This window comes from Tachypleus tridentatus, chromosome 13 (assembly GCF_004210375.1).
Source record: "Tachypleus tridentatus isolate NWPU-2018 chromosome 13, ASM421037v1, whole genome shotgun sequence".
NCBI classification, from domain to species: domain Eukaryota; kingdom Metazoa; phylum Arthropoda; class Merostomata; order Xiphosura; family Limulidae; genus Tachypleus; species Tachypleus tridentatus.
In genome coordinates, this window is record NC_134837.1 from 140,489,628 (window position 1) to 140,515,548 (window position 25,921).

At 32.1% G+C, this 25,921-nt stretch overlaps 1 protein-coding gene across 2 annotated transcripts; it reads right to left on the bottom strand.

The window, feature by feature from the left end:
* Nucleotides 1-525: 525 nt before the first annotated feature.
* Nucleotides 526-11,333, bottom strand: LOC143239641 (serine/threonine-protein kinase pak-1-like). 2 transcript variants are annotated; one of them, XR_013021280.1, is made up of 2 exons: nucleotides 11,124-11,333; nucleotides 526-982 (listed from the first exon to the last, which is right to left on the bottom strand). XR_013021280.1 is itself a non-coding variant. In XM_076480953.1 (2 exons), exons 1-2 carry the CDS (start codon nucleotides 10,979-10,981, stop codon nucleotides 772-774), a joined length of 237 nt encoding a protein of 78 aa, XP_076337068.1. In that variant the 5' UTR covers nucleotides 10,982-11,333; the 3' UTR covers nucleotides 526-771. The 2 variants fall into 2 exon arrangements, 1 of the variants encoding a protein (XP_076337068.1); XM_076480953.1 differs by having other exon boundaries at nucleotides 10,956-11,333.
* Nucleotides 11,334-25,921: the final 14,588 nt, after the last annotated feature.

Here is a 25,921-nt window from a genome sequence, read left to right on the forward strand (position 1 = left end):
CAAGATGGTGACAGTGTGAGAGATTCAGAAGATGAAAAAAATGGAAAAGATAATGAGGAAATATAAATTCCAACTTCATCGCACATGATAAGTTATATTAACACTATCAAACTGTATGCAAAAATGAAGAGGGAAAACGAACTTCATGAAAAAAAAGCCGTGAGAAGGGTTCTCTTTCAACTGCAGGAGGCCAATTAAAAAAAAAAAAAGTGAAACGGTTGAGACTGGACACTTTCTTCAAATAAATTTAAGATATTGTGGGACATTGTGGGCTCGAGCACCCACATCTCACTCTCCTGATTTCTAATCTTCTTATATAAGACTAGCAAATTGGAGGTTAAGGTTGAAAAACTGTATTTCCCACTGCATTATGGTTCCTACTTCATCAGTCACCTCCAAAACCAAGGATAAATTTTTTAATCTCACATTGTAGCTTGTATCTTGGAATCCTTTTTTAAAAATTTTGCAGCGTATTTAGTTTAATTTGAAAGTGTTTTGTTTATGGCTTGAAAACTTAGGGTAATACTATATATAGAATGAAAGAAAAATCAGTGTATCAAAAGCAATTGTGGCTGTAACCCACAGTCTCTCACATGAAAATTATTATGTATTATTTATAACCAACATTTTATAAAAACAAACCTGTGAGAGTGATATGTAAAATTATTCTTAAACCAAGTGTCACTCAAAATCGATCTACTAAGTTTAATAGGTATTACCTTAATGTACACTCTACAGAATGTAAAATTAAAATTACAGGAGAATTAACTACTATGTAACACTAAGAACACTTGACCAGAGTTCATCTCTTACAAGGTAACTATTCACATAGTTCACAAGGTTAAGATGTTTCACATCACACAATATTAACAGTTCAGTAATTAAACCTTCTTTATCTGGTTGCTCAGTCAGAGAAATCTTCTTAACAGCAACTTCCAACCCAGTTCCTCTATCTATGGCTTTATATACACCTGCTGAATCACTAAAACAATTAAAGAAATATCATCAGAATCTGTAATGTACTTGTTTATAAAGACATTTCCAGATTCTAGTGATAAAATTATTATGCTTTAAAAAACAAATGAACAATGGAAAATCACCTGTTTAAAATATTTATGCATACAGTTTTATTATTGTAGATCTCATCATATAAGAAACAATATCATATATAACTAAATGTCTCTCATTATATGAAGACTACCATAAAGTATCAATAAAAATTAAACAGTAGATGAAATTGACACACGTAAGCAAGCGTGGCGATTTTAGAATATTTTCAGCTAATCATTCGTGAGTGAATTAATCCATTGAAGTAAATGTATGCTTTTAAGAATAAGAATATCAATGACACTATTGATTATTCTGCTCTATAAATCTTGTAAATTTGTGTATGATCAAATATGCTTTACAATTTCACAAGGTAATGATGTCTTTATACTGCGGTTATTTTACTTCTCAGAAGTTACTAAATGCTCTCTTTTAATCAAAATATGCAGTTATTCAATTTCAAATTTTAACTTTATGAACTATGTAAGTATTTTTGCTGGGACTTAAATAGTTATTTTCAACAAAACTTATGTTGATGTAAAGTGAAACAGCTGTATTTGTGTGAGATGAATCAAACTGTCCACTTGTTATTCTGCATTTTGTTAATTCCTTGGTAGGTCAGAAAATGGCAAGGTGTTCCTTATATTGAACAGTTCTATATTTTATGATTTAAATCACACTTTCAATACATCAGGAATATCATTCTATAGACTGGTTAGGCAGCACTTTTCCACCCTCTTCATCACATATAGTGTAATAATGTTATAAATGTCATTACTTTCTCTACTGAAAATGCATTTCCATGCACTACTTACCTTTTCTTATATACATAGCTATTCACATGCATTGCTGCCCTCTATATGTAAAACATTTTTACATGCATCCCACAAGTCTTCTGCCTCCCCTCCATTAAAAATGATTTATTCTAATATGTCTCCTGCAATTTATCAAAACAACCCTCAACCAGTGAAACTGCCACATATTTAGGGTTACCCATGTCATTTCCTCTATTTAATTGTACCAAACTAACACTACTAGTTTTGCCAGAAATTGGAAGATTGTGCTTTAAACAAAAAAAGAAAAGTGGGATGTATGAAAAGATGTAAGGACTTATCGAAAATCCAATTTCAGTATCAGAAAAGTATAATATTATACCTGTATTCATATAAATACCTAGAATCCATATTCCATAATCAAAAGGACCAGAGCAACAGAATAAAAGAAGCATCCTTTGAAAGCATAGAAAGAAAACATCTGGAAACAAGAGAATAAGATGCAAAGAACTGATGTGAGAGACTATACCACAACTGAACTATTTGTAACATTGAAGAAAATTATGATACATGTGGATGGAAAACAGTGTCCAAGTGATGTGTGAGAAAACAATGGAACTGCTTCTAGGAGTAAAGTGACTAAGACATAAGATCACACTCAGTAAGCAAGCTACATCCAAAATTCATGTCACTGGGAACTGATATTTATGCAGGGATAGGGTGAGGAGCATACAGTCAACATTTCAAGTTCAGAAGGTGTAATAACATTAATAACAATGAGTAATTACCATCAAAAGGTAAATAACACCCCTGAAAAATTAAATAATAATAACAAATAACTTACCTAGCCAAAGTCACATGGAAATTTGAAGAGTGGCTTCACATCAAAGAAAATAGCCCAAAGAGGATGAAATGGTGATACTATGCAAACAGTGAGAGACAAATGTGTTAGAGCGTAGTCAATACGTGCAGTTGAAAAGTTCTTCCATAGGATGACAAAGATGAAATATGAGAGAAAAGGTAAAACATCAAAACATCTTTATGGATCAGACATATGATAAAGATGACTAATGGAAGGAAAGTGGATCAATGAGTATCCTCACTAGCCACTGTAGTTTTGGGGAGAAAAGAATGATTCAGATGAAGTAGAAATATGTAGGATGATAAAGAGTACATGAAAGAATGCTGGTACGTAAATCAGACCAAAGTCCTCAGGTTAAGAGAAGAAGAAAATATATCTTAAGGGAAAGGTAAAACAAGGAACAGGTGGAAAGTGGTTTAAATGAAAACAGAGTAAGGCAATGGAGAACCACATAAACATCTCAGTCCAGAAGAGTAGCCTGCCATTGAGGACAATGATTCTGGATGAAATTTATCAGTTCAGAGTTATTGGGAAAAAAAATGAAAGGTGTGGTACAAAGCCACCTGATAACTGGAAACCAAAGAGACAGAAGATACTGGATTAAAATGCCTAGTAAGAAACACAACAATACCAGGAACAGAGGGCAAATCAGGTGAAAACCTCCATTCCAGAGATGAATGGTAGAAAACATTCCATTTATGCTGATACACTTCCATGGATGAAAAGCAAGTGGAACACACCAGAAATGAAACTACACATCACAATAAATCTGATTTACTTACCAAGGACCAAACAAAAAACAAGCATGAAGACAGAGGAAAAGAAGACTGATATGATCAATGTTACCAAAAAAGGAAGGAGAGAGGTAGCCGGATAATTAAAAAACACATGTGTCAGTCAGTAAGTAGCAATCAGAAGAACCTGACATGGAGTGGGATGGATGAAATTAAATAATTCAATAAAGAAGGTGAATGAGGAAAACCAACATACAGATATTTGTTAACCCAATTCTGACTGAATGTGTTGATTGCCAGGGTGAGTAATCATAGACCGAAACGGAAGTGGCTTGTGGTTGAAGGATGTTATAGAGGCATTGATGTGAAGCACCATACTGAAGTCAAAACCATGGAAGACAAGATGATTGAAAGATCATTTCATTTGACAGACTTTGTCTGAATGGGAAAGATGATTTGTGACAATATTGAAACACCTGGAATATAACATACAGTGATATGGATATCTTGCATATCAGTCCAGAAAAAAAGATGCAACATATAAGAACATACAGATCCAGAATGAATGCCACTTTTGTAACTGAGATAAGTACCCACTGTGGAATTTTTGGAATGAATCATGACCAGACAATGTCTGGCCAGATGGAAGAAATGATCCAAAGCCTGACATACAGCTAAATGCTCCAGTTTGATATAATAACTCTCCTCAGCTGTAAACCAACACTCTAAAGCCTCCCATTGATCAACCCATGCCCTCCATCTCTAGACATGAGATGAAAATCCAGATGAGGATGAGAAAGTGTAACACCTGTCTAAGTGTGGATCCTGGCCAATCACTGAAGACCCTGAATAAAGGGGATTGTGGCAACCACAAAAAAAACACAGCCCCAAAAGCGATAGCACATCAGGAGTTCCAATATGTTTAACCAGCTCACTTAGTTATTTCCTGGAGCAGCTGAAATGTACGACATTTATAGTTTAAAATGTATAGTTCAAATTCACAAGGAGATAACAGTAACAAGTCATCCATATCATAATGAAAATGCTTCCAATGAGTTTGGCAATGATGAGAAAAAGCTCAAAAATACTAAAATAAAATAAAAACATAGAGCCCAAACTAAGCCTCAACAGGAGTTTTTAAAACTGATAACTTATCCTTGTTGGACAAAACCAAAGATGTGGTGATGACTTCAGACCTATTGGAATATGTAAGAAAGCATTCATGACATCCATCTTGATCATCCACATACCTTGAGTTAAAACCCACCTGAGGGTGAGAAACAATTCCATGATGAAATAAGGGAAAATGAGAATTCAGTGAGGTGGAACAAATACATAACAGGTAGCCAGTCTTCAGTTTTCTTAAGGACAGACAACAAACAGCCTAGAATAAAAACTGAGATGAGCCATAGGTTCAATGGCATGTCAAAGATGGGATCCTGTGGCTGAGAGAAGGAAATGGGTTCTATGACAAAGGAACTAGAGAAAGAGATTGTATTAAAAGTCTTTCTGATAGAATTCAAATAATCCACTCATCTGTAGCAAAAAATTACTAAAGAGGAACAAATTCTCACAATCAAACTCTCACAAAACCAGAATTCACGTGGTAGTCACCGATACTGTTGGCATTGTGCCAATGTACATGAAAGAAAATGAAATACAGAACTTCTGAATGAAAGAACAGGTAAGCACTGAGGAATAATAAGAAGGAAATGGAAATAAATGCTTTGAGGTTTTAACTGTGGCAAACAATTTACCAAGGAAGAAGTGGTAGAGGATTCCTCATGTGATTTGAGTGTGTCAGGAACATGGTTGATACCTACCACTAAAGAGAGGGGGCAACATGTAATTATCTGAGGCAAGTGGGTGGCAAAATAACCGAAGAAAAGACGATACCGAGATTCACAAAATCCTGAGAACAAAGAAATCGTGTGTGAGTAAGTCAAGAGATGACGATGATAAACCTTCAAGATTTTGGTGCATAGCCTGGGATAGATGATGTATTGTAGATAAACACCACAGAATGAAATGAGATTTAGACAAATGTGCTGAAAGCTGGGTATGGGTAAAACATTGCAGGAAATCATAGTTTGCCCCAAAATTGACAAAATAAACTACAGCTGCTAAGAACAGATTGGCAGTCCGTGAGAGAAAAAGAGATGCTGGCACTCTCACCCAGTTGGGAAGTAAGATGCTCCACAAGATATCTAATATCCAGGGAAGATAAGAAGACTAAATAAGAACTATTATGCAACAAAGAAAGACAGGGTTCTATGAAATCAAGTAAATGGGTGACACATCACAAACCTGAAAAAATTATGTCTAAACAAGTTTTTAGGCCGAGCTGATTCTACAGATGGAGCACATGAAACACGGCACAATCTGAATTTAGTAAGAGGCTATCAAAATCTTAGTTAAACTAAACAGATTTAACATGTTCTTGGGGAAGTGAGGGAAGTTCAGGAGTACATGTTTGACCTATATAGTAACCAATATCTTGGCAAATGATCACAGATAATCCCAACCAGAACTGACCCAATGTGTCACCAACTAAAAAGTGTTTTGTAAGAGATTAACCTTGAAATTTATGGGATATAATATATAGAACAAATTGTTTGATAGACAAATACAAATATGTGAGAGAATAAAACACATGAAAACAATAAAGATTGGATAGAGAATTTAAAGACATAAGCTGCATAATCAAAAATGATTAATGCAAAAGACTGCTTTGGAAATATAAATATTTAAGTTATAATTAGGAACCATGCTAAAGAAAAATTTCAAACAACTCAATAAAACCCTGCTGAAAAAGAAATAGTTCAGTAGAACTAAATATTAATCATATGAATTACAAAATGTGTGTCATTCTCATTGGTGGAAGGTTTTCATGTGGTAATTTGTATGAGAAACTCATTAGAATCAAGTATTTCCCACGGATGGGTGGTACGAGGCTTGTGATATGCGTAAAACATGTTTTGCATATAGGGGGCAGTACTAAATAAGAATAGTTAATCTTGCAAAAGGATATAATGCAATGTATGGAAGTAAGCCATTGCAATGAATAAAATATGTACACACTTGCAATTTGCAATAACTACGTCATGCGAATAAGATAAATAAAGTGGAAGTTTTCAGTTTGGGTGAGTATATTCCTCATGCCTAGTAACATGTTTACAACTCTCTTTTTTCTCTTTTACACAAGGAAGAAGCAAAATATTGACAAAGCTGGAAGTAATATGCAGATATTGTCAAACCATCTTGTTTCTCATTTCAGTAGCTAGTATATGAAATTTAATTAACAATTGTTTGGAAATTCAGCAGAATAATAACCAATAACTCAGTTTCCCTTTATATAAAGGTATTTGAAGGAGAAAGAAAAAAATTGTGATGCAAAATTTACAAAATAATTAGCTTAATATCACATACTCACTCAACTGAAATTTAAATAAAAGCAACTAATGAATATACAACAAAAATTAAACAAAATTCAACATACAAACATCAAGTAACTAATGAATGAAGTGATAGAGTTAAAGTAAAATAATACCTGTTAAGTAATTTGTGTTATTTTCCAAAAATGAACTTTTTATCTCTACTATGTTACTACTGAGTACAAATTTACCTTTAAATCATGTTATCATTCTTTTGAAAAAAGCTCTTGAGGTACATGTTACTTTTAAATTTACCCTTGACCAATTTGTTTTATCATGGTATATTTCTCACAGGATCCCCCATTGAAACAATACTTAACTTTTTCATAATTTCCTCACGTCATTTTCATTCTCTTTGATGAAGTATTATAAAACAACAATTAGTACACCACACAAACTTGTGTTTGTCAACAAAGATTACTTGTAATGTTTGCTGTATAGAATATTCAACACTGCACTATTAAATTTATAAAGAAAGTTAAATCTCTTACTCAGACAAAGGATCAATTTTTCATGTTTTTATTATAAATAAAATCTCTTGTATTATTCTTCTGTTGTTGGTACAACATAAATCCATTTAATAACTATAAAAATTAAATAAGTCTACACAAATAATCCTGACATTTGGTTAGTGCTCCAATCATCAACAAATAATTCTACAGATAATCAATGTAAGTGGGTTCAAATGAAAGTGTTTTGGTTTCTTTATGTTGTGTTATTTAATTGACTAAGGTATTCTCAATAGAAATACTACATTTGATGGTTTGAGTTAAAATATCGCTAATAATTCCTGAAAGGGTAACTGACATAACAGAAGAACTATCGATACGAAAAAATACTGCATTGTAGAAGATAAGTTGCATAAAGATCTCTCTCCTTCAGGAAAACCTTGGTCGCATCTTTTATAGTCAGAACATCTGACAACAGAAAGCACATTGAAAGATGTTAAGTAATCAGATCTGTAATTTTCGTAAAATGGTGAATAAATCATGCCTCATACAGATACCAATAATATAGATACACTTGGCAAAAATACGTAGAACAAACAACTGAATTGAATCAATGTAAATATCCAGTAACTGTAAAAATTAACACAAACGATCTGCTTCATTGATCACTTATTCCACATCATGTGTAAAGTGATATTACAGATGTCTGCACAAATATAAGGAGCTGATGTTTGGAGTAGCATGATTTGGTTAGTCTGAAACACATTACAGTTAACATTACTGCCATGCAACATGTAAAAAGTAGACATAACCTTGAGTGGTAGTGTGTTTCCCATCAACCGAGAATGAATAAAATAACCTGGCTTATATCATGCATGTTATAACAAAGTGCAGCAACAACCTGAATGACTACTAACAAGTACATACTGTTCTTAATAAAAAGTTCAAGAGGAACCCTTTTGAAAAATGAAAACATTTTCATCAAATATCATTTTGTACTACATTTAATTTGTATTAGCATTTAATGATGATTAGAGTTAACTGTTCCAGTTTCTAAAGCTTTACACTTAGCAAAAACTACGTGACATTTTGACAATATGAGGTAGTTAATTGCTGTGGTGGGGAAGACAATAGTTTTGATAAAAGTTTATAAAAGCTGATCTTTACAATTCAGATAAATAACAAGGAATATAATTTTATTTTCATCAATGTTTCACTTTCACGGATTTACCAGAGTTAATATATACAATTATTTGATATTAGAATATTTGTTAAATTATAAAACTGCTTGTAATGTTCTATTTCTCAAGTCTGTCATAACATGTGTCTAACAATGTATAACTTATTATTTATGTTTCCTTATTGTATTAATATTATAGTTTGTTTAAAACTGTAGAAAATTATGTGTGGTGGTTGTTAATGGAAGAAAAGGAAATGTTGAAGATAGAACCACCACAAAGTTAACTACAGTATGTACACACTTTAAAATATGTACATTTGTTGTTACAATGTTTCAGGCAATGCTCTTTTTTATTTATCTCTTCCTAAATAATAAATCGGTAGACGAAAACACAAAATCAAATGCTGTTTGACAATATAACGAATAAATGTGCACAACAAAGCTTACTAACATTTGTAACAATAGGAAGTTGTGTGTATATATATGTATGTAAACAGACACACACAGCACTCCCTGTATTTACACGTACGTGAACACATTCACTGCTCCCTGTATTTATATATATGAAACACACACACTGCTCCTGTATTTATATATGTATGTAAACACACACTGCTCCCTGATATTTATATATATATATATGCATCGATAACTTTTTTAAAATTTCACTTCCTTAGTCTTACTACAAACTACTATTTGAGATTTGTTGTAGCTTCAAAAATATAGGTAGGAAATTGGAGAACACATGGGTACAAGTGATCACTGTTGTATTAAGTTTGATATTTTTCCTGAATATTGAAACCAGAATATTTTGATTCCAAATTTTAAAAGTCAAATTTGAAGGAAAGCAACAAAATTATCCATTGTGAATTGGGCAGCTGTGTTATGCTGAGACACAAAGCAAATATGGAAAATCTTTAAAGAAAATTCTTCAATATTCAAGGTAAATATTTTCCTTACATAAAGAACAGGGTAGCAGCAAGTAAAAACAATGTTGGCTCATGAAGAGTATTGGAAATAAAATTAATGAGAAACAAAATAAATTGAAAATTAACTAACGTAACTTCTCTTATCAACAGGGGTGATGAAAATTGTTCCAGTACTTACAGACCCATTAGTCTTACATCAGTTGTAGATCACATTTTGGAGAGTCTGATAAAAAAACACTTCAAAAAAGTTATTTAACCAAGTTTAGAATTTTATCAGACAGCTAACATGGTTTCACTGAAGGAAAACCTTGCCTTACAAAATCTTCTGACATTCTTTCAAAAGGTTACTATTTGTGTTGATGAGAGTAAGAGTAGATCAGGAAGAAAGGATTGTCACAAATGTAGTTCAACCAAACTAGATTAATGTCACAAATGAGGTACCTCAGGGTTCAAGTCTTATGACCTTTGCTCTTTTTGATATGCATCCATGACACAGATGAAAGAATGATCAATAAATAATTAAATTACATTAAGACATAGGGTGTTACTACCTGTGAAGAGAATGCTGCTGATTTACAGAAAGATTTATATCATTCAGTGAATTGGGCAAATAAATGGCAGATGGGATTTAATTGTAATAAATGAAAAATAATGCTACTGGGTTATCATTATATGAATAATAATTTGAATGGGTTTAATCTAAACAATAGAGTAAAAGGGATCTTGATGTAATAGCTGATCAGTCTCAGAAGCTATCCAAGCATTGTGTTATTGCTGGTGGTAGAGCAAATAAAATTTTAGGTTATATCAACAGAGATTTTCAATATCAGTCTAAAGCAGTTATAATTTTATTGTATGATTCATTGGTTATATCATATTTGAAGTACTGTGTTCAGTCTTGGTATCCTTACCTTTGGAAGGACTTTGAATTTTTAAATATAGCATTATACAAAATGTAACCAGTATGTGGCGCAGAGGGTTTCCGTTGTCCATAGTTTACTGATTCATTCTGAAAGTTGAGGATGTTCAAAAGGAAATTTATAGCTTTCAGTTATCATAAACCAAGTAACTTTCATGTAAATGGTGAGTTAAAATGTTTTACTTTATGGTTGTCAAACTTTCTTGAAGATATGTGTGTAATCAAATGGACAGATGAACTGAAATAGAATCATATCTGAACCAACAAAAAAACAAAACAAAGTTAGGTGTTAGAATAGAACTTTTTGGAAGTTAGTTTTCCCAATACCATATTATTCTATGTTGTATGGTCTTATTTTCAATCTTAATACCATAGTGAAGCATGTAATACTAACAATAAAGCTGAGTTAGAAACTACATTATCAACAAAAGTTTTATTGTTGCATTAGAAACACATTAAATCTTCTGTAATTAGACTGCAGTTTGAAGCATTAGACATAATACATAACATATTGGAACAGTATGGAATCTGTTGGTCCATCCTGGCTCTTACACCCTCTAATTTATACTATAAATATTAATGAATAAATTATTAAAAATCTTAAGGCCAATACTTATCATTCATATACTTATCAAGCTTTCTGTTAAACTCCATTAAATTTTCTGCTCCACAACATCCAAAGACAACCCACTCCAAAGGCTAATTATCTTGTAAGAAAAATAAAGTTATCTTAGCTGAAGGTGACTTCTACTCTGCCAGTGTTTATACTTGGGTCCCTTAGTCTTACTATACTCACTGTTAAGTATGAATAAAGATGATGCATCAACATTATCAATTCCTTTTACAATCTTAAACACCTCTATCATATCACATCCCTCCTCTAATTCTTTTTTCAAGAGAAAGCAGAATGAGAGAATTCAGCCACTCCTCATATGATAACCACTCCATCCCAGATATCTTTCTAGTAACCCAACTAGCAACGGCTAGAACAGATAGCCCTAGAGTAGGTTCGTGCGAAATTCAAAAACAAACTGGCTTCTGTATAATAGGATAATGAAATGTTATGTTTCGTGAACAAACATTACTCGTTTTTCATGTTAATACATTTCATTAAAACAAATAAAATCATTTGTCTATTTTTAGAAATAATTTGTTTTGATTTTGAAGTCGAATCTTGAAAATAATGGAATTAAAAAAAGCGAAGAACGACAATTCTTGAAGAAATGGGATAAAAATTTTATATAATATTTCATAGCCTCATTAATGTTATATGAGTATAAATATAAACGTATTCTTTATTTAACATGAAGTTGAAGAGAAACTTATATCGTCAGTATGATAAACCATGCACTTATATTTTATTCTCTTACCGATGTAGCACAAATTCCGAAAGAAAGAGGAAAATTAATTTTATAAAGATAATTATTTTCTGGAATTTTGTTTCGTTTCTTGTAAAGAACATTTTGTAATTATGAAAATACTATTAGCTAACGCATAACAGTAAATGAACAATGACAGTAAAATATGTTCTATCACGTGTTTCAAAAAAGTATGACAATAAAATGTGAATGTGTGTACAGTTTAACGGGAACCTCATAGACTTATGTCACGTGCGGCATTTATTGTTACATAATGAAGTTGGACACTTTAATACATGATGATTTACCAGAAGCAAACAAGTGTATACCAAACTGCAATTGTTCACGTGCTATCCGTTATTACTAAAATGTGACTGTTTTCCAAGATAGTATAAAGCAAAGATACAATTCTACATATTTATGTGCCGTGGTATTAGATTACATGAGACAATTTTAAAGGACTTTGAATTAATTCAGAAGGTATATCAATTTAAATATATTACTTCACCGTTTAATATATACATATGTTTGAAAGCAATTTTTTGAGATTAGAAATCAGCTGGTCATAACGAAGAGGTAATTTAATTTTTAATTAACTAGTATCTCATTTTACCCTAGTTTCAAGGAATTTTAAATAGTAGTTTAAACTAAAGGAAAGGCTCTTTTGTAGCAAAGCGGTACGTGTGCAATCCTGTATGCTAAAAACCGGGTTTTGATATCCGTGGTATGGACATCACAAATAGCCCATTGTAGAGCTATGGGCTTAGATAAAATCAAATTAATGGGAAGAGAAAACAGTGATGTTCGATATATCAAATTGATGTTCCGAAAATTAATATCCCAAATAAGTAATGGGTGAACTACCTATCTTATACAAGGCGTATTATGTAATTATGAAAGAGTCGTTGTCACATTTACATTTTATTTACAAAACTGTAACAATAAAATTATAAAACTTCATATTTGCTACACTGAAATGTGATATAAGTTCTTTCGTATAGTCGGCTATAAAAGACTTACCCGATCCTTTATCGTTAATTTCAAAATTTATGAATAGTGAATTTTACATATCGAACATCACTTAATTTGATTTTATCTAAGCCCATTTTACTAGGTTAAAATGAAATATTCTAGGTAATTAAAAATTAAATTACCTCTTCGTTATGACCAGCTGATTTGTAATCTCGAAAAATTGCTTTCAAACATATGTATATGTTAAACGGTGAAGTAATATATTTAAATTGATATACCTTCTGAATTAATTCAAAGTCCTTTAAAATTGTCTCATGTAATCTAATACCACGGCACATAAATATGTAGAATTGTATCTTTGCTTTATACTATCTTGGAAAACAGTCACATTGTAGTAATAACGGATAGCACGTGAACAATTGCAGTTTGGTATACACTTGTTTGCTTCTGGTAAATCATCATGTATTAAAGTGTCCAACTTCATTATGTAACAATAAATGTCACACGTGACATAAGTCTATGAGGTTCCCGTTAAACTGTACACACATTCACATTTTATTGTCATACTTTTTTGAAACACGTGATAGAACATATTTTACTGTCATTGTTCATTTACTGTTATGCGTTAGCTAATAGTATTTTCATAATTACAAAAATGTTCTTTAAAAGAAACGAAACAAAAGTTCTAGAAAATAATTATCTTTTATAAAATTAATTTTCCTCTTTCTTTCGAAATTTGTGCTACATCGGTAAGAGAATAAAATATAAGAGCATGGTTTATCATACTGACGATATAAGTTTCTCTTCAACTTCATGTTAAATAAAGAATATGTTTATATTTATACTCATATAACATTAATGAGGCTATGAAATATTATATAAAATTTTTATCCCATTTTTTCGAGACATGTCGTTCTTCGCTCTTTTTAATTCCATTATTTTGAAGATTCGACTTCAAAATCAAAACAAATTATTTCTAAAAATAGACAAATGATTTTATTTGTTTTAATGAAATGTATTAACATGAAAAACGAGTAATGTTTGTTCACGAAACATAACATTTCATTATCCTATTATACAGAAGCCAGTTTGTTTGTTTGTTTTTGAATTTCGCACGAACCTACTCTAGGGCTATCTGTTCTAGCCTTTGCTAATTTAGCAGTGTAAGACTAGAATGAAGGCAGCTAGTCACCACCACCCATCGCCAACTTTTGGGCTACTCTTTTATCAACGAATAGTGGGTTTTACCGCACATTATAACGCCTACATGGCTGCTAGGGCGAACATGTTTGGTTCACCCGGGGTTCGAACTCGCTACACTCAGATTACTAGTCGAACGCCTTAACCCACATGGCCATGCCGGGCCACAGAAGTCAGAATCAGATACATGATCAGGTTTTCACTTTACTGTTATAAATACTGTGTCTCATATCTTATATAGGTAACGTATTACTATTTCATATAAAAGGAAATTTTAGTATAGAAGTTATTTAAGTATTAATATCTATTAAAATTATAAATTTAGTCAAAAGACTGAAAAAACCCAATTTTATTTCTCAACAAAATATATTTTAATATACAAAAACTATACACTTTATAATAACGATGACTGCTAATAGTTATTACAAATGATGTATTATATACTAGAGTTTTACAAACTTAGTAAAAATACTGTCTAATGTCTTGTCTGGAACTGAATCTTTATTCAATGTTCATGTAGAGCACATTAGTTATTTGTTGACACACCTGTACACTTTTTTGATGGGTGACCGACTATCCATGAAGCAAGTATCCACAAGTTTCATTTGGGGCAATACGTAATATCCTTGTAGAAATAATAGTGTCCGAAGTAATTCACTGAAATTTAATGCTTGTAGTGCTATAGACGTTCCTGGTTAAATTATGCAGTTTTCTATTAAATACTGTTAAACGCTTCTGAGAACTGCAGCATACTGAATGTAGTTGTCTGATAATACTCTTCTTCTAATATCTCTCCGCTAGTTGTTTTTTATACGATTCACGTGCTTTTCTCTAAGTTACAACAATTTTCGAAAATGAGCTAAGAATCTTCTGAAAAAAAATATTGTTCATTCTTACTTTCAAGTATCTTCTACAAATTTTGATAACAATACATGACCAACAATACTCGTCACATGCAAAAACAAAATACAGAAACAAGAGAAGGCATTAGAATAAACGTATAAAGGTAAATTCCTTACAGATTACGGGGATTGGTTTCAACCTGAAGAGTTTGGTAAAGTACTAAATTCCACCCAAGGTAAACTAATAACTTAATAAGAGATTCGGACCATTTCAATTTATTATTAAAAAAAAAATGGATTCCATAATTTGGACTAAGAACTTACTTTCTTCTCGAACATTAATTTGCTGGTGCAGAAGCTGTGAGAAGGATTTTATATCAAAATTATTGGAAGAAGATTAACTGGTTTACCATCAAAGTATTGCCGAATTAATACCAATGACAGGATCTACAGTCTATGAACCAAATAATTATTCAATGATTCCGACAAAAGAAATTTTACATGTGCTTTCCATCACAATGATAGCATACATACATTTGTTCCTATTGTTTATTTCGTTATTTGAAGAAAATGTACGAAAATCATGAATTTCTTCATAACAAATTCAAATACAAGTACCTTGGTCGGTTACTTTATAGAGAATTAAAAGTCCTTTGCATGCCGTTGGGTGAACAATGCAGTTATACAGATTTTCACGTTTTTCTAATTTGAATAGGACAGCAGAGCACGAAATCAGCACTGGATAAAGAAAGAATGGTGATACAGAGTCAGTCAGGATCGAAAAGTTTGAACATGATGCTTTTGTTGACACAAAGAAAACCCTATAACCTGCACTCCATATAAAACTGGGTCGATGGAACAGTTTATAAAAGCCTAAGATAAAGATAGGCAACTTATAAGCAAAACGTAAAGAATGGATTTTAGTTGGTTTCATATAAGGAAACTGAAAGCGTATGAAATATATGATAGGAGAATCCGGAAAGTTGAAAAAAAAAGCTTGGATTGCCTTTAAAGATGTTATTTAATTGTTTTAGAAAAGAAGAAAGACTCAAAATACGAGCACTTATTAGGTAATTTCGAACATCAGTATGATGACTGATTCTTGGAAGTTATAGAAATGAGATGTTCCACGTGCAACACGTCGTAAAAGTCTATAACAAGTAGTTCTGAGATAATGAGAACGTAGATTACTTATAAACAAAAATCCGAATGAATTAGAATGCACATTGGTTTGGCATCGATGTTCTTCTCTTCAATTTTAATAAAAGGTGATAATTATGGTAAATGAAATACTAATTTGTTCAAAATAATACCGATATATTTATCCGATTTGTAAAATTCCTTAGGAAAAACGAATAGTTTCGAAATCAGCGAAGCTGAATTATTGCAAATCCTTCATTAAAAACAAAAGAATCAACGTTTGAATTCCACAAGATCAGGCTGATTCTTATAACGGATGGAACAGGGTTTAAGGGTCCATTGGTTACAGTATAATTATGCTTGTAAACTTACATGAATTACTTTATTCTTTTTTTTTTGCTTCACTTTGTCTCATCAGCTAATAAAGCAGCACTAATCTCATTTGATAAAGTTTTGGATATTTTGCGAAACATACCATCTTAGATATATAGCACTGAAAGTACTATCTTAAACATTTATTAAACAGAATTCCGTTAATACTTAGCTTTACCTGTTATGTGTGTTTTCATATTTGTTATTTTTTCACAACAACAAGTAATAATGTTAGGCTTGGTTGCACATATATTAAAAGTGTGTGGGTTTTTGTGTTTTTCTTATAGCAAAGCCACATCAGGCTATCTGCTCAGCCCACCGCTGGGAATCGAACCCCTGATTTTAGCGTTGTAAATCCGGAGACATACCGCTGTACTAGCGGAGGGCATCTCAAAGCGAAAAAGTTATTTTTTCTTCTAAGAATGAAATAAAACTTCTGATAATATTTCGTTCAAAACACCGAATTCTTATGAAATACTGACAAAATGAAGATGTACAATAATGTGTTAGCTTTCTTGGGTATTAATACTGTATTTGCAAATAAACTATAAATGTTCAAATAAACATCCTAATAAACAAATATATGTAATTATATTTAAATTATGAACATGACAACAGATGGCTGTTACTACTTGAATTGTCTACCAGTAACGTTAACATTTATATAGGTTAAAAAGAAGAAGAAAAATAAAATGATCTATGGTATAGGTCAAATCACCAATGAATTAACTATATGTACATATATTTTATTATTTATTTTACTTACCAGAATAATATAATATATTTTGCCACCACTTAACATACAAAATAATTCAATGTAATGTACCAGAGTAAAATAAGTAAATAAGTATAAATCATGGTTACATTCGAGGAAACTATTCAACTTAAATAGAGATTGTAAAACCTATAAAATTCTTTAAAGTAGAGGTTTAGTTTTAATTTTGAAACAAAAATAATGACAGATACTGATATTATTTTTCATACACAATACTTAGTCAGTCTTAACTTGTTTTTACATTCATTTAGCAAACATTATCAATCATAACATCTTCACGTACGATATTTCGCAGTGTGAATTATAAAAACAAAATATAAAAATAAATGCATATTGACAAATTCAGAACCTTGTAATTATTTGGGATTTTTCTCCGTAAAGTAGGTGTTGATATGATGTTCAAATAACAAATTTAAATTTACATAAAGTAGTTTATTATATTAGCATGCAATACACGAATCTAATGTGTATTTACTTTTTCGAACAGTATGTTGTATCTACTCGTATTAGAATTCATATTGTTTGATAAAGAAGTAAAAAAAACAATCATTCAAGAAAAAAATCTATACACTAAAATGTTGATTAATTGATGACAACATATTCAACAAGTACTGAAAAAGAACATTAGCCTAGGAAAGCCTTGCTACCCTTAATGAAAACGGATATGAAATTTAAAAATCTTTAATTCACTATAAATTATTTAATAACTGAATTATTATTTGATTTAATATGACAACTTAAAATGAAAAAAAGAATTGTACCTAAGTAAATTTTATTAAAAGTAATAAAATGTATGCCATCAAAACATGAAGCTAAACTTGTAATCAATCTTTATTACTATAAGATGCAACAGAAAAGAAAGAGTACAGTATTCTGCCAAAACAAATTCCTTCAGGATCTGTTCATGAATTGAATATTATAATTTTAAGATAGAACAAGACACTCATAACAGTAGAAAAAGAGAGTGAAGATAACACTGTTCCTTTAAAGAGATTTTGTTTGGTTTGAATTTCGCAAAAACTTCTCAAAGGCAATTTATTCTAGCCATCCGTGATTTAGCTGTGTAAGACTAGACAGAAAACAACTAGTCATCACCGCCACAGCTGACTCTTCAGTTACTCTTTTACCAACGAATAGTGGGATTGATCGTCACGTAATAACGTATTCACGGCTGAAAGAATTAGCATGTTTGGTGTGACTGAGATTCGAACACGCGAATTACGAGTCGAGTGCCTTAACCATCTGGCCATACCGGGGTTTTAAGGAAATACCTAAATAATAATAAACATAGTTTTTATGAAAAGAATAGACCACTTTAGTTTTGTACCTAATGATGCATGTTTCAATTAAATGAGAAAATGGAAGTAATGAGAAAAAATATTATATAATCCCCATGCAACAACAAGTAGTGTGTACAGAACCTAAAAAACGTGGAACTAAGCCGTTAGCTGAACCTCTAACTTCAAATGGTAGAGGCCCGGCATGGCCAAGCGTGTTAAGGCGTGCGACTCGTAATCTGACGATGGCGGGTTCGCATCCCCATCGCGTCAAACATGCTCGCCCTTTCAGCCGTGGGGCGTTATAATGTGACGGTCAATCCCGCTATTCGTTCATAAAAAGTAGCCCAAGAGTTGGGGTGGGTGGTGATGACTAGCTGCATTCCCTCTAGTTTTACACTGCTAAATTAGGGACGGCTAGCACAGATATCCCTCGAGCAGTTTTGTGCGAAATTCAAAACAAACAAACAAACAATCAAATGGTAGTGTATAGCAAGTAACAATTTTGATAGTTGTTACAAATGGAAGAAACCGAATAATCTTGACCAGTGAAAGTGTCAATTCTTAATACTTAAAGAAAAGTCTGTCTTTAATATATTAAAATATATAGTTATCAGCCCTATTGTTTTAGTATATCGATATCAGAGTAAAAAGTTACATTTTATCCCAAGTTAAAGTCATTTAAAATAATAAAATCATGTTTCATATCATACATTTCTCACGACCTTCTTTTACGATTTAGACTATTATTTGGTATATTTTTTAAAATTGATTTTTTTCAATAGACATAACTTATATTTAATTGAGAACAAATAATATTGTGACATTCACGTCATTTATAAAACTAAAATTTATCCTTAACGGATTTTATGTGTTTATACCAGAATTAGTATTTGATATCTTATAGCTGATCCATGTTAAGCTGTATGTTTAAATCAGTGATTAATAATTATATTTATATTTTATCTCTGCATTGAGTTAATCCTATAAATAAATAATTCCGTGCAATTGCCGAAGAAAAAGTTAAAAACTGTATAAGATTAACACCACGTGAAAACCAAATTTTAACTCTGCGTAACTATTTTATCCGACTGTATTGTTTGAATAGAACATTTCTATTCAAATAGTGAAACTGTTTTAAAATTATTGAGTTGTGTTATTTTCCTAAAATTGTTTTGTTTAAACTGATAAGGTGTAATATTTTATAGAAATCTGCTATTTGAAATTTTAAGATGTAATATTTTGATAAAACTGTTCTATTGAAACTGGGGAGGTGTTGTACTTTCAAAGAACTGTTCTTTTTCGAGTCTTGAGGTGTAGTGCTTTCCTAAATATGTTGTATTTAAAACGTTAAGATGTTGTCCTTTCATAGAACTGTTCTAGATAAACGTTTGAACCGTAGAAGTTTCATAGAATTGTCCTGGATAAAAGTTTGAACTGTAAAAGTTTCATAGAACTTTCCATTTAAACTGTTGAGATGCAATTTTCGATAGAACTGTTTTATTTAACCGTTTAAAATGTAGTACTTTCGTAGAACTGTTCTTTTTAAACTATTTAGGTGTAGTACTTTCATAGAATTGTACCAGATAAACAGTTTAGGTGTGGTACTTTCATAGAAGTTTTCTATTTAAACCGTTTAGGTGTATTACTTTTCTAGAACTGTTCTCTTTAGATTGTTGAAATGTAATTTTTTGGTAGACCAGTTCTATTCAAATCGTTAAATGTGTACCTTCATAAAACTGTTCCTCTCAGAGTGTTGAGGTGTAGTACTTTTATAAAAATGTTGTATTTAAACCATGAATATGTACTTTTAGAACTCTTCTAGATAAACTTTTGAACTGTAGGAGTTTTATAGAACTATTCTATTTGAACTATTGAGATGTTATCTAATGCAATCTAATCTAACAGCTAACTATCTTATTATAAAAATAAAGGTAACTTAGCTGAAGATCATTCCTTACCTGCTAAAATTTTATACTTGCCTCACTATTCTCATCATTAAATATGAAAAAAAATTTCAACTGTAGGAGTTTTATAGAACGATTCTATTTAAACTATTGAGATGTAATCTAATGCAATCTAATCTAAGAGCTAACTATCTTATTATAAAAATAAAGCTAACTTAGCTGAAGATGATTCCTTACCTGCTAAAATTTTATATTTGCCTCACTATTCTCATCATTAAATATGAAAAATTATTATGCATCCAACACTATGTATTCCTTTCAAAATCTTAAACATCTCAGATTTATTCTCACTCTTATTTTATTCAAGAGGAAACAGTTTCAGAGATCTTGAATCATCTTCATATGGTAACCTTTCCATCCTAGGTATCATCCTACTGGCTTTTTTCTGAATCTTAAAAACAAATCAAATATCCTTTCTGATGTATGAAGTCAAAGGCATAATTAACATAATGCTTCAAATATGGCCTAACCACTGACTTATACAAAAAACACTACAACCTCTTTAAACTCATATTCAATTAGAGAAAACCAAAAATCATATTAGCACCACCACAGTACATTGTTTGGATGGCTTGGGACAAATCAACCACAACAAGAAGATTTTTTCCATCCATAGCACTGCAAGGTTATTCCAATTAAAATTATACTGTGAATATGATATTCCATATGCAATATTTTTCATTTATTATAACTGGAAGCCATTTGTCATTTATTCACTAAACTTACCAAATAATTCAACACCTTTTATGAGGCAGTTGCATCCTTTTCATGCGATTAGCATTAATCAAAATTTTATTGTCAAATTCAAATAATGTACTGGCCATTTCTTAATCTATGTCATTCTTGTAAATCGAGAAAACTAAGACCCTGAAACTGAGACTTGTTGTAACCCATTCAGTAACAGTACTCCAGTCAGACTGAATACCATTTACAACAACCCTTTGATTTCTTCCCTCTCCTACTAGTGTTATTATTGGTTTATGTTGAATTTTTTGTAAAGCTACAAGAGACTTCTCTGTGCTAGCCGTACCTAATTTTGAAGGTTAAAGGTTGAAGGGAAGAGAGCTAGTCATCACTACCTACGCTAATTCTTGAGCTACTCTTTAACCAATGAATAGTGGACTTGACCGTACGTTACAATGTCTCCATGGCTGAATGGGCGAGCATGTTTAGTAGGAGGCCAATTTGACCTTCTGACTACGAGTCAAGTGCCCTAACCACCCGGTTATTCCGGGCCGTATTACTAATACTTTAGCTTGTTCTTATTTAATGATTCAGCGTATCGCTCACACCTACAAATTGTTAACAGCAAGCAAAAATTAAGGTCACTCATGAAAAGAAAATTGAAATATAAACCTGGGTTTTTAACTGCAATTTACTAAGGAACTATAGTCTTTCAGTTTCACTTTCAGACTGAGGTAAAATCAGCCTGCACTGATATGTCCATGTTCAAAGAAAAAAAGAGGTGTATGGATTATTGTTATAATTAGTAAACTACACACCCATCTAAGTCCAAATAAAAGAAAGGTTTGGTAGAATTCTTGTTAATAGTTAGAATACCAATCACTAATGATTCTTATTTATACGTTCCTCCCGATTTTGCCTCCTTCACACACGCTTTTTCCTGAATTTGAGATTGACCCGCTGACTCCCGCAAGGAGCACATGACTGTGTTATGAATAAGCGCATGCGCAGTTTCTGTGATCCACATGAGATAGCAAAGAGCTGAAATTAACGAAAATAAGTTTGTCTACGTTATAAATGTAGATTACTATTTTGATTTTGCAATTATGATAGTATTATATCTTTACATTTTTTAATTCTCTGTTTTGTTTGGGATTTTCGCACAAAGCTACTCGAGGGCTATCTGTGCTAGCCGTCCCTAATTTAGCAGTGTAAGACTAGAGGGAAGGCAGCTAGTCATCACCACCCACCGCCAACTCTTGGGCTACTCTTTTACCAACGAATAGTGGGATTGACCGTCACATTATACACCCCCCACGGCTGGGAGGGCGACCATGTTTAGCGTAACGCGGGCGCGAACCCGTGACCCTCGGATTACGAGTCGCACGCCTTACGCGCTTGGCCATGCCAGGCATTTTTAATTCTCTTGCATAATGAGATGTCATAGAAAATATTTTCTCTTTGTAAAACGACATATAGTTAAAAACATAAGCTTCAGTTTTGAAATGCAGTCAATGCTGCAACATTATTCACACGCCCAAATGAACTTAGACTGTTGTGTGGTGATTTGAATACGACTTGCACACTCCAGATCATTTTTATTTCAACTGATGTTTCGTCTTTGTGGTTTCTTCAGTGCTAGTACATAAAAGTATACTAGCCCTGAAGAAACCGCAAAGGCGAAACGTCGGTTGAAATAAAGATTCTTTCATAATTAGCTAAAATGTAATTTTCTAACTTTGTTATTCATATGTGCAAATCCCTCTAGCAAAACTAGAAATTCTTAAAATATTAAAGAGGCATTCCAAATCCCATAAATCTTTCATAACAAAAGGACGTGTCTCTGTAACCGCCATAATTCCAAGATTAAAATACCTAAAACCTGAAATCCTAAGTGGACCCTAAAGGTGTGCACTTGGGTATTATTACCTATCTTATCCACGCGCGTGCGCATCTTTTTAATGAGGCAAGGTGGCAAAAAAGAAGTCACATAGAGAAAAGTGGTTTCTAATATAACAACTTCTAATACAAGAAAGTGTGTTTTGATAACAATGCGTTCTCACAATTGTTTTTATGTCATGTTGCTTAGCAAAAAAAGTGTGTGCGTGTTTTCTTATAGCAAAGCCGCATCGGGCTATCTGCTGAGCCCACCGAGGGGAATCGAATCTTTGATTTTGGCGTTGTAAATCCGTAGACTTACAGCTGTACTGGCGGGGAAGGGGGGGCAGTCTATATACTAATAGTACAAAATGAAATGTATAAACACATAAAACTGGAAAGTATATATATCTGTTAATTTCTTAATCTAGAGTCTCCGTTGATCAAATTCAGAAATCATTTAATTATTAAAACTGAATCGATATTTTTACTTGCATGATAAATTTTATACACTGGACTCTAGGCTAGGTTATCTCACATTATGACTTTACTTCAGGCGTATTTATTAATTTATTTAAATTATACCAGGATTCTTTACACTTACAAGGTTTTAAGGTTCCCATGAGCCCCTATCACTAAAATCGTAATAGGCAGATATTAGATGAACTGTTATTTGTGAATAAATAAACTTGACTGTTATAACTCCTATTATTTTGATAAATCAAACGTGACATAAAGCGACGCACACTATCTTTTATACAGGTTAGAATAATTACTTATTTTATTATTATCATTCCTTTACCACTTTTTTATGTTTCTGGGGAATAAAATTATTTAAAATATTTTTATTGTTCTTCAATACTAAAATATGTTTAGAATACACATACACTGACATAGTCATCTAGAATGCGTCATCCTAGTAACTAGAGCGAAACAAAACAGGCGGAAAAAGTAAAAAGTTCTACAATAGTGCAGTCAACTTTACCAAGTGCAAAAGGTCAGTACCCCTGTTGGTACTATTAAATTAAGAACGGTTAGCACAGGTATCTCTCGTGTAGATTTGCGCGAAAATCAAACCAAGCAAAATAAAATGTACTAAATAGAGAAATGTTATTAAGTTAGAATGTTATAATTTAGTTAAGAAGTTCATTCATGGATTAAAACAACAAGATCTCAATCAAACAAGAATATGTGATAAAGTCAATAAAAATGGGCAGATTATGAAAATAAATAAAACCAATCATGTTTAAAATATCGAAATTCTTACAAAGTTCTTATGAAATAAGTAAAATAATCCTATTAATAAGTTTCATGAACTAATAAAAGATAAAATTAAAAACTTTAAATATTTCGCATCACAAGAAAAGAAAGTATTAATGTCGGTGTTGACTTCAGACCTTTCCTTCAGAGGAGATGTGAAACTGGGTGGAATAAATTCAAGCTTAAAATTCACAAAATGGAAAATACTGTATTATAATTAAGATACCTGACTCCACAAATAACAGTGATATATTTTGTTATTATTGGTTACGTTACTTAAAGGTAATTTTTACGAATTAACACTGACCCGGTATGGCGCTCGACTCGTAATCTGAGGGTTGTGGTTTCGAATCCATGTAGCACCAAACGTGCTCGTCCTTTCAGCAGTGGGTGTGTCATAATGAGATGATCAATTCTACTATTTGTTGGTAAAATAGTAGCTCAAGAATTGGCGGTGAGTGGTGATGACTAGCTGCCTTCCCTCTTGTCTTACACTGCTAAATTAGGAGAAACTGCTAGCGCAGACAGCCCTCGTGTAGCTTTGCGCAAAATTCAAAAAGCAAAGAAATAAAAAATAAACTACTTGACAAAATAATAAAAAATTGCTAAAAATACATTCAGCTACTTTTAGAGAAAAACGAATGCGTCTTGCTTTTATTCCGTGCGTATCACACGATAACCCCTGACAACAAGGTGTCTGAAAGTACCCGAGGACCGTCGACGGTAATATCCACGCAGCTTTGAAGCGTGTCTTAGCCCACCCACTTTCTTAGCTTATTTAAAATGCAATTCATGCCGCTGAAAGAATGCTCAACTCCAGCATTCAAAACAAACACCACCTTTAGGCACTCAGTTATTTTTCAGATCATCCTAGCCAATGTGTGTTTTCCACATGTGATCTAAAACTATTTATTTTGATCCTCTTTTTCCCTCGCAACGTACTTAAAGAAGTTCAAGTCGGTATACAAGTCATCAGCATACAGTCCATCAAAAAAGCTATATCCTCTCTTCACATCGTTATACCTCAAACTGCAGGTTGATTGGACCATTTGGAAGGCCTCGCATGCATTGATGAGGAAGACTGTTTGGTCATACAATCGATGTTGCACTTGTTCTATCATAATGTCAACAATTTTTTGTGTAGCTTTGTGCGAAATTCATAAACAAACAAACAGTTTCTAGTCCTCTTTAAGGCTAAAGATAAAAGACGGGCCCGACAATGTTCTCTTTCATCAGCAGCATAAATCATCCCCGTGACTAAGAGCCAATCTCATGCCAACAAATACGGAACATACTTCAGCTAGTCCAGTGTTTGGCAGCCTGAATAGATCACTGCTTATATTCGTAGCTTAGTTTATACTATAGTGGTCTCATCTAAAGAAAACTCACCTACAATAATCCCAATAATGCAAGCAACCAAGTGAACAACTTAGTAATTCTATTTAGCGATTTTATAAACGAAAAATAGACCTTCAACACGAAAACATTAATACGTTATCTATCAGATCTGGGATACAAAACGTATGATACATTCATATATCATACCTGGCTTTTCCGTGATTGTTTAAATAAACAGCGCCTTGATGACTTTGAGGCTATATACTGAAACCAATTATTCAAGCTCCAATAAACAATAGATACAAATTATTTTTAATAATTATGTAATCATTTATTAGGTTCTGTCAGATTAGTTTATGTTTGTGTAATGAAAAGAAAAGACCACATATAAAGACAATAATCAATTTGTTAGAAATAATTAAACGAATATTTCAAACTTTGTATACTGTTTTAATTTCCTTTATATTTACGTGATTCTACGTTAAAGAAAGAAATTAGTAGTGTTAGATTGTCAATATCAGTTGTATAAAC